The sequence below is a fragment of the Camelina sativa genome, chromosome 16 (genome assembly GCF_000633955.1).
Source record: "Camelina sativa cultivar DH55 chromosome 16, Cs, whole genome shotgun sequence".
Classification (NCBI taxonomy): domain Eukaryota; kingdom Viridiplantae; phylum Streptophyta; class Magnoliopsida; order Brassicales; family Brassicaceae; genus Camelina; species Camelina sativa.
Window position 1 is genome coordinate 9,460,445 of NC_025700.1, and position 10,282 is coordinate 9,470,726.

Below are 10,282 nucleotides of genomic sequence, written 5' to 3' on the forward strand. Positions count from 1 at the left end.
TTTCCTCTTTCTTCAAAAGATGGTAGGTCGTAAATGCCAACAGTTCCATTTTGGTAAGAGCAGAATATGATGGGTTTGGCCTCTGCATCGTGCACCCCACAGAGAGCATGAACACTCTGTTCTTGTCTGCGTGTATGAGTAACTTCCAAGCATCCATTCTCCGAAAAAGCCCAAACTTTAATGGTCCCATCCAAGGAAGACGAGATCAGACACTTGTCCCAGCATAAGAGTGACGTGACAGTGTTGGTATGTTGCTTCAGTGTCGTTACACATTGCAGGGTGTTGAGATCCCACACCTTTATCGTTTTATCGACAGAACCAGAGTATAGTAGTTGACCTCCAACAACAAAACAAGTGACTTCACCACTATGATGTCCCTCGAGAGATGTGAGGTACTTGAAAGGATCAGACACATCATCAGAGTCAGTATTAGCTTTCCAGACTGATATAGTGCCAGAGCTTGTTCCAGCAAAAAGCATTCCATTAGCAACAGTCATTGCATGAACCTGACCTGCAACCACCCCGTCAAGATGCAAATCTTTACTGGTTTGAACATTAAAAGCCTTTACAGCGTTACGCAAGCCAAGGAAAACCCATGAGCCTTCACTGATTAGGGAACCTGCCGCAGCCTCAGCCTGGAGGTTGATGGTATGTACACACTGACCAGTATGGCAGTCCCAAATCCGCAATGTATCATCGCTACTGACTGAAAAGAGTTTATCTGAACCCTGAGGGAGGGCGATCCCCTTTATATCATTCTTGTGTCCTTCAAGCGAAGCTACCATGGCCAATCCAGGGAAACGAAAAGACCAAGAGTGTAAGAACTGGCACTGCTCACCCCTCCTGCAGTTTCCAGCTTTCCAAAACTTACAACATACACTCTTTTTGGTGTCATAAATAGCAATTTTTCTCGGCTGGTTCGACGATGACACAGAACATCCTCTGCCTAAAACTGGTGGTTTTGTTTTTGGTGACGCATTATCGGCTTGATCATTCTTACTTGGCCTGTTTCCCTCTGGCACTTTGTACTCTTTTGACGCCAAACCAGATTCCTTGACAACTTAGTTGGACCTTGTTTCTTCATTGTATTGTCATAAGGGGAATAAGGTCTTCTCGGAACTACATCTGCTGCGAAAGCTTGCGGCTGTCTCTTGACTCCTCCAAAATTCCTTGGCTGTGAGTATCTCATTGGCGCCTCGAAATCCATACTGAGAATTGAGAACTAGAGAGAGCTTAGAGAATTGAGAGATTAAACCTAGAAGTTTTTTTTTTCCTTCAATTTTCTTTAATAAATAGAAAATAGGAAATACTTAGAAAAGGAAATTTGGTGACTCTCTGAAACCGACTTCTACAATTTTTTGTATCATCGATTTGTTTTCTAAAAAAGTTTGGTTTATTAAATTTGGTTTAATGGAATTTAAAATAAACTAAACCGGTTTATTAAATTATTTGGTTTTGGTTTAGGTGTTTTTTTTGGCACAACCCTAAAAACGACTGCCTGCAAGGTTCAAACTTAGTTTTTTCTATATAAAAGAAACAAATCATATAATAAAACGAATATATGAATAATAATACAAATAAAGGTTTAATTTATATAAAATCATAGAAATAACATATATATATATATATATATCTAAATATTAAATATGTGTATATTAAATAATAATACAAATTAGTGTTCATACCAATTTTTCAAAAATATTCAATTTTTTAAAATATACTCAAATTAGTGTCTAACATTATTTAAGTATATGAAAAGTTATGTACATATATAGCAAAAAAAAGTCTATACAAAATACCTTAATACATGTAAAAATTATATATATATATTTTATTATATTTTTAACCTTGTAAAACCTTTTAAAATACCTTGTAAAAACCTTTTTAAACTTTTTAAAACCATTTAAAACGTTAATAAATAAATACAAAAGGAGATACTTAGAAAAAATAAATTAATTGGTGAATTTTTTTTAATAAGTAAAAAAAAGTTTATACTTAAAAAAAGAAATTAATTGGTGTGCTCTCAAAACTTTCAATTTTCTTTAATAAGTAAATAAAGGAAATACTTAGAAAAAAGAAATTAATTGGTGCTCTCTCTAGAGACCTTCAATTTTCTTTAATAAGTAAAAAAGAAATTACTTAGAAAAAAAGAAATTAATTAGTGCGCTCTCTGAATACCTTCAATTTTATTAAATAAGTTAAAAAAAATCAATATACGTGTGGACGTTTTGACGCGTACAATTCTGTATCATGTTTTTCATATAAATTGTTTTATACCTAGTTGGCTCATATGAGCTAATCTTTTGTTGTCAAAACAAAAATGTAAAAAAAAAGAAAAAATACTTTGGAAAAGGGAATCAATTGGTGTTGTCTTTGAAAAACTTCACTTTCTTTAATAAGTAACAAATAGACCAATGTTAATAAAACGATTATCCAAATCTGAATCGAGAGAGCTTATAAAGTAGGGGAAGAGAGATTAAAACCTAGAATTTTTTGTTTAGATGATGATCCGTAAAGCAAAGAGGCTTAACACTGCCTTTATAATAAAACACCCAAGCCGCATTGAACAGGTGATAATAAATAAAAAAAGAAATACTTAGAAAAAAAAAATTGGTGTGCTCTTTGAAAACTTTCAATTTTTTTTTATAAATAAAAAAAGGAAATTAATTGGTGACAACCGACATCTTCAATTTCAGAAAAACACGTAGGATCCTACTGGTAACCATTAGAAGAACAAAAAGAAAAGGAATAAAAAGAACAATACAAAATAGAATAAATAGTTTTTGAGTAATGAAAGGAAAATCTGCAGAGAATGAACTAAATAGTAAATGGTAACCAAACAATAAAAATATATTTTTAAATATAGTAAATATTAAATAAATCAAATTCAGTATTAATACTAATACTACTTCTAATGTATATACAATGAATTTTTCATTTTTTTTTTTAAATTGTAAATTAAATTTTAGATATGTCATATTAAATATTAATATTTAATATTAACCAACAATACAATTTTAAGGGTAATTTAAAAAAAAAATTAGTTTTTATTTACGATATAAACATGAGTCTTTTAAATTTATTTTACTATTCATATATGGTTTTCAAATAGCCTTAATATTAGTTCAACATGAAATTCATATCAAAATTATTTTTTCTGTCAATACATTATGAAAATATGAAAATTATTATATTAGAAAATGGAATATTATTAATAAACTTATTTTTTATTTATTTTAAAATATAAAAACGAATTTAAATATTTGTTCTTTTTTCTGTTCTATTTGTTCCTCATCAATTTTGGGGAGGAACACTTTTGTTCTATTGTTCCTTCTTGTCTTTTAGAATGTAGAGGAATGTAAAGGAAAAATTATTACTATCAAATGGTAAACAAATTGTGGAATAGAGAGGAATATCACATTCCTCCTTGTTCTTTTCCTAAAATGTGGTCACCAATTGAAGCCGTAATGATTTATTAAATTTGGTTTTATGGATTTTAAAATAAATTAATTAAACCGGTTTATTGGAAGAACGTCTTATTTCCTCCTCGTAACTATGACATCGTATCAGACCTACACAGAACTTTAACCTCTTTATGTGTCTCCCTAAATCGATAGTTTTAGACCTATTTCCACCCGAATCAATAGTTTTATTGTCATTTCCCCCTCAAAATATCAAATATCATCTATTGCCCCAAGAATCTGGGTTGATGTGGTTTACTATTGGTTTAATAATTGCTTAACCACTAATTAATCTTACTAACCGGACTTAACCTTATTTCAACCCGATTTCAAATTAAACCCATCAAAACCTAACATTAAGAACCTATACCGGTTCTTCCCTCTTCCCCAACCTCCTTAAAAAAAATCTCCAAACCCGACAAAAAATCACCAACCTCGAACAACCCTTTCTGGATAAGTATTCTATTCACTTGAAAGATTAGAGGTTGAGAACTTATGTGTTGATTGATTATAATGTGATACACATACCGAATCACATACATATATACTCGAGAGAAAGAGATCTTTACAAATCAGATCCATACAAATAGTGAAATAGAATTAACTATGATTATATTGTGGAGCTTCGTTGACCTTACGTGATTGATCCATCTTAACCCAGATTAACTATGCCGAAGCAGCTTGGTGACCAGTCCATCTTAACCCAGATTGAACCAACTTCAATTATAGTTAAACGTGACCAATATCAATCTCTTTTTCAAGACTCAATTTCGTTTCCATCTGTGATCTCTTAATTGTGGAGGAGAAGCTAGCGCAGGAGGAGGAGGCGAAGGTGATGATAGTGGTGGCGGAGGCGTGTTGAACTGAGGCGGAGTCAGCGAAGGAGAATAGAAGGGAGTTAGCGGAGATTGGACGACTGTGGTGGCGGCGGTGGTGATGAATAAAAAACCAGAAGCGACGGAGGAGGTGGAGATTGAAATTGAGGCTGATCTTGTTGTGAAGAAGAAGGAAGCTGGGAAACATACCGAGAAAAAAACATTATGATGAATATACGAAATTAAACTAGCAACCATGGAAGCGGGTGAAGAAGATGAAGAAGATAACGGGTCGGGTCGGTTTTTAACATTTGGTTGCTCTAAAAATTGATTTCGTACCGGGTTTATGTTGGTTTTATCAGGTTTGGATCATAAACCGTTTAAACAAAAAAATTGGAGAAATAGATGAAAACTATGGGATTCAGGTGGAATTAGGTTTAGAACTATTATTGACTCAGGGAGACACAGATGAGATTAAAGTTCTACATAGATTTAGTACCATATCATAGTTATAAGGGGGAAATAGGACGTCATTCCCGGTTTATTAAATAATTAAATGCTTAGTTCGGTTTTGGTTTAGGTGTTTTTTTGTGGCACAACGCTAGTTAAAAAAAAAACTACTCTCATCTGGCCCATAAGAAGCCCAATTGTTCAAACGACGACGTAACGATGAAATTTGCAGATCTTAAAGTAAAACTAGGAAGGGCTCCGTCTCGATCTCTCGGGTCTAAAAACTAATAAGCGACGTTCGAAGAATTTGGTGAGCCAGTAGAAACTAGCGCCGGTCTAGTTAAAACAGTTCGTTTTTTTGGTAAAATCTCAATTTGCCTCCAAACTTTTCATTCTAAAACTTTTTGAATCTTCCCTCTTTTATCTTCTTTCTCTCGACTCGACGACGGATCTGATCTTTTCAATTTCTCTGGTTTGACGACGTTGATTTAGGGTTTCCTTTTCCGGTAAAATTTCTCTTTGCTTTTGTTTCTGAATTCAATTTAATTTTATGATTTTTGTCATATGATTTGGTTTTGGTGAGTTGATTGATTCAGATTTTAAGATGTTTTAAGTCAGTTTTGGTGTTTGTAGGAGTCTGTTTTAGCTTCCTGTGTTGAGGTTTATAGTATTGTGTTGCTGAAGAGGATGAAGCGTAAAAGAGGACATAAGAAAGGGACGAAGTCTAAGAAATCCAAGTCTGGTGACTTGATTGAGTCTAACGAAAACGCGGAGACTCAAACTTCAGAGCAGAGTTCTGAAGGTCATGTTGAGTGTGAGAAGAGTGAACATGATGAATCTACTAGAATGGAGGTTGATGCTCCTTCTTCTACCGGGAGTGGTAATTCACCTGTTGCTGCTAGTGTAGATCCAGCGGCGAAGTCGGTTGCGCGTGTTAAGGTTAAACTGAAGACTTCGAAAGCACCAGAACCCGATGATGTTGGTAATGATAAGAGTAGTTCTCTAGCGGTGTGTGTAAAACCTGATGAGAAAAAGGAGGAGTTGGTTCCTGGTTTGCCTGAGAGAAGGCCAGTGTTTCTGAATGTTTACAGGAAAACCAAAGGTATAAAGATTAAGACTTCGAAGGCGCTTGATGGATCTAGCTCAGTTACTGAGAAGAGTGCGGATGCTGTCAAGGTTCAGGATGCAGTAGTGCTTCAAAAGGAGACGAAAACGCCTGATGAGAAGCCTCAAGCCAGTAAGAATGAGCCAGAAAACACACCGATTTCTTTGCAGAAAGAGGAGAAGAAGTCTGATCTAAATTCACGATACAACAAACAAGAACTGGAAGATTCTCTTACTGTATGCTCTGATTTGTCTACTTAATTTATTGCTCTTGTTTTAAAGGTACCAACAGTTCAAGTTGAATATCATGTCTAATGCGCCTTCTCTGTGTTACTGTTGTACTCTAGGTGATCAAGAAGATTATGAAGATGGATGCTGCTGATCCTTTCAATGCTCCCGTCAACCCAGAAGCTCTTGGAATTCCTGTAAGTGCAGAAATAGTTACATCTTTGTTAGATAGGTTCACCTTTTTTAGGGAGTCCTGTTACATCTTAATTGTCCCTTGTGACTTTTCAGCTATACATTTGTTATAGTTGGTAGATCTTCTTGACATGGTTTTTGTTGAACTTCCTAGGTATATAGTCCCTTCTAGTTTTGCACTCTAATTACTTTTCTCGTGAACAAACGGAATCATTTTGGTCTCAGTTGACAAATGCTCTAGTACATGAACTAGTTCTATTATTTAGCTCACCACAGGGATCTCATATTTTTCTTTCAGTATGTGGACAAAGGAAGCCTACTTGTTTATTTGCGTGTAACTGGACCAGATTGGATGTATCTATTAGGCTAAGGAAACAAATTGTCTCTTTCCGTGGGGAATAAATTTGGCATTTTGGTTACTGCAAAATTTTAAGAGCTCTTATGAGTTATGATTTATATTCTTACTATCCAAAGATGAATAATGAAAATATTACCATGTTGTGTGACTTCCTTTCCCCTGTCATGAAACTTCAATATGGGATGTTTTCTCCTACATTCTTCCTATCTCTTCTATGCTCTTTGCTTCTAAAGGGGTTTATGAATTGATGTCTGACACTTGTAACTTTTCTCTCTGGTTATGTAATTAGGACTACTTTGATATCATCAAGACACCTATGGATTTTGGAACAATATGCAACAATTTTGAGAAAAGCAATAAATATATGAATTCTGAGGATGTTTACAAGGATGTCCAGTACATTTGGAATAACTGTTCCAAGTATAATAAGAAAGGTGATTATATTGTGGATCTGATGAAGCGAGTGAAGAAAAATTTCATGAAATACTGGACTGCAGCAGGGTTGTATACTGAGCAATCAGCAGGTATTACTAAAATTTATCTTCTCCATGTATAAACTCTTGTGGTGAAGCATTGTTTAATTGGTAGCTACAGCTCTCTATATAGAAAGTTATGTTTCTGGTTCCCTTGGCATATATATTAGACATTGTGAACATATTCAGAAACGCTATATGCGTCTGACAATGGTCATTGTTGATTCTATTGAATGAAATATCATTGTTGAAATGCTTGTAGCCACATTTTAGTAATAAGCGGATAAGAACTATCTTCGTTTAAAATCTTGCAGTGGCATAAACATCTGATATATCCATCCGAGCTTTTAGAAAAATGAGTTAATCTTGAATGCAGTGGCATAAACATCTGGCTACAATTACCGCCTTACGTCGAGTTTGCATTGTTTTTTCAGTTTTAATTCTTTGATAGGTTAATACTGTATGTGGAAAGTGTTCACAGTACAGTACACTACTTGAGTGTGTCTATCAGCTATGCATTTAGGTACTTATAATTTAGCTTATTTGGTTTATTTGTTTATCAGGAGAAAATACAGACGATGGTGGGAAGACATCCACCAAAGGCAGTCAATCAAAGCAGAAAAGCCATAAACGCCATGGGTATGTCGCTGAAAATTTTCTTCCTCTGATATGTAGGGCCTCATATTCATATATAATGTGTATCATAAATCTTCTTGGTTATAAGCAAGAGGTTATCTTTTACAAAGCGATTGGAACAATATCTACTGCCCCATAGACAACCTTAGTCAATGATTATAAAGGCAGATATTTTGTAGCTTAATTTAGGTTTCTTTTCGCCAAAATGTATTCTGTAGCCTAGTCCATACATCTTTCATTTGTTTTTAATTGGTAGCATCCTTTGGCCTCCAAAACTGGGGAATGAAATCAGTTTTTCATACATAGTCATCATTTTCGTTTGCAGAAGGCACCACAAGAGTGATTGCATGTGTGCAGTATGTGTTTTGAAGCGACGTAAAAGAGAACGTGAACGAGATACTCAAGGACATTCTGGAGCACAAGAGGTTAGTAATCTGTTTTGCTTACATGACGCACGCATATATCTGTAGGCGTGAAATGTGTTATGTTAACTTTTGTGACAAGTATTAACTTTAATTCTCTTTCTTGAAGGAATCTTCATTTGTGGGTAGTCCGTCTGTGGGTAATTCATCAATAAACATGGGTGATGAGCAGGACATGGATACTGATGTCGACAACAAAACTGAACAAGAAAAAACAGAAATCGTGGAACTAGATAGTCCGGTGTCAGAGAAACAAAGAGTGACTGAAAGTAAACAAGAGGTGGAGGAGGAGGAGGAGAACGTAGAAGTGGAAAGTGAAAATAAAGCCGAAGCTAATGTAGAGGATAAGACTCAATCGATTGATAGATCAATGGATGAGACTGGTGATGAACCAGTGACTAGTGCTACAGAGAAATTGGTTGCTTTAGCTTCTGTTGTAGGTCCAAAATCGACTCAGAATGAAGAGGAAGAGAAGGAAAAACAACTACAAAAGCAAAAGGCATTTTTTTCCCCTTCTCTTTTGTTATATATATATCAGAGAAAGATAGTTTGAAGCTTTATGATGTTTTGATTAAAAGCACAAATTGAGGTAACTTGTGTTATTTCGTAAATTGCAGAAACGGCAGGAGTTGGAGCGAAATGAATGGAGGATGAAGATGCAAGAGAAGTTCGAAGTCAGAAACCCGCAGCTTCTAAGTCTCTGTGAGACTCTGTTCCCTAATGACAACAACCATACGTCCGTGTGGAACGGACCTCACTCACTGTTTAAAAGTCGTGGAGGTCCAAATCGTAATAGTGCTTTACACAAAGCAGTGGAGGCACTGATGAAGTAGTGAGGACTCAAAATGTAACATAAGTGTTTAGCTATCATTTTTCGATTTGCCTGTTATAGATATGTTTTAACATTCAACACCAATCACCATAAGGCATCTTTGTCATTGTAAACAGAACATAAAACTGTTATGAATTCTAAGATAAATCAATTCCTAGTATTGACTAATGACTACTACCATGAGTTGTTCAGACAACTAAATATGGAAGAAAGCTTCAATTTTGTAATGTCCAAGGATACAGACTTTTACTACTCATAATTTAGGGTCTGTCTGGTAACAAATGAAAATAGAGGGACCAAAACGCAATGTTAGAGGAGGTAAAAGTAAGTAATATATATATATATATATATATATATATTTAGAAGGGGCATCTGTTTAATTACTTGATATTTCGTTTCCCTCTCTCTCTGGAGTCTTCTTCTTTCAACTTCTGAAACTGAAACGAGTCTCTTTTTTTCTTTCTTCTTTCAAATCCGTTAGATAGAGACGAGATTCTTCGGAGATAGGTTCCGATTAGGGTTTTGATATTTCCGATTCCGAATTAGGGTTCTTCGTCAGAAAATGGAGACGGCGATGATTAGTTCGGCGAGTAGTTTACTCGCAATGCTCAACGAAACCCATCCTTCACTGAAACGTCAAGCGCTCTCACATCTCAATAGATTCGTTCATCAGTTTTGGCCTGAGATCTCCGCTAGTCTCCCGATCTTGTATTTTCTACCCCTTCTTTGAGGCTTTATCTTGTTCCTCCTGCTGCGAATCCCCGGAAAAAGATGTTGTTGGATGCTTTTGGAATTTTTGAGTTAAGAACTAAGACCTGTATTCTTTTAACCAATAAGATTGTGCTCCAAGAAATAATTATTCAGAGACATGTTAAGACTTGACTGTTAATAAATGTTTGATGTTGAATGTTTACTGATCAGATGCTTATGGTTTCTTTTCAGCCAAAGCAATGGATGAGTATGCTATTCTCAGATCGAAGGCAGTCGAGTTAAATGAGACGGTGGACGTTGATCACAGATTGGAGGCTATTGTTGAAAAAATGTTGGAAAAGTATGGAATGCCTGATTTTTTAATCTTCTGTCTTCTTAGTTTTTCAGTTCGTACATCGTTTATCTGTTTGACAGATGTATTAGTGATGAAAAGTGTCAACAAGCCATGAGTATTGCTATAGAATGCCGGAGATTGGATAAGTTGGAAGAAGCTATAACAAAGAGCAAAGATTTTCAGAGAAGTTTATCTTACTGCATCAATGTTTCTCACTCTTATATCAACCGTAGAGACTATAGACATAAGGTGAGTCTGGTGGCTAC

At 35.1% G+C, this 10,282-nt stretch overlaps 1 protein-coding gene and 1 pseudogene across 2 annotated transcripts; one reads left to right on the forward strand and one right to left on the reverse strand.

Moving 5' to 3' along the window:
- Window positions 1-1,216, reverse strand: part of LOC104753527 — a 1,786-nt pseudogene extending 570 nt beyond the window's left edge.
- On the forward strand, window positions 4,992-9,139 carry LOC104750230 (bromodomain-containing protein 4). Of its 2 annotated transcripts, none has more exons than XM_019238618.1 (9): window positions 4,992-5,087; window positions 5,219-5,232; window positions 5,345-6,067; window positions 6,178-6,255; window positions 6,898-7,132; window positions 7,645-7,720; window positions 8,043-8,142; window positions 8,249-8,638; window positions 8,757-9,139. In XM_019238618.1, exons 3-9 carry the CDS (start codon window positions 5,414-5,416, stop codon window positions 8,970-8,972), a joined length of 1,749 nt encoding a protein of 582 aa, XP_019094163.1. In that variant the 5' UTR covers window positions 4,992-5,087; window positions 5,219-5,232; window positions 5,345-5,413; the 3' UTR covers window positions 8,973-9,139. The 2 variants fall into 2 exon arrangements, with proteins under 2 accessions (XP_019094163.1, XP_010470300.1); XM_010471998.2 differs by having other exon boundaries at window positions 5,360-6,067.

Bases quoted from the DNA above. Each gene is read 5' to 3' on its own strand.
- LOC104750230 (XM_019238618.1), top strand. From the start codon at position 5,414: ATGAAGCGTAAAAGAGGACATAAGAAAGGGACGAAGTCTAAGAAATCC. The intron at 7,721-8,042 runs GTATGTCGCTGA...TTTCGTTTGCAG, and splicing joins AAAAGCCATAAACGCCATGG to AAGGCACCACAAGAGTGATT. The intron at 8,639-8,756 runs GCATTTTTTTCC...CGTAAATTGCAG, and splicing joins AACAACTACAAAAGCAAAAG to AAACGGCAGGAGTTGGAGCG.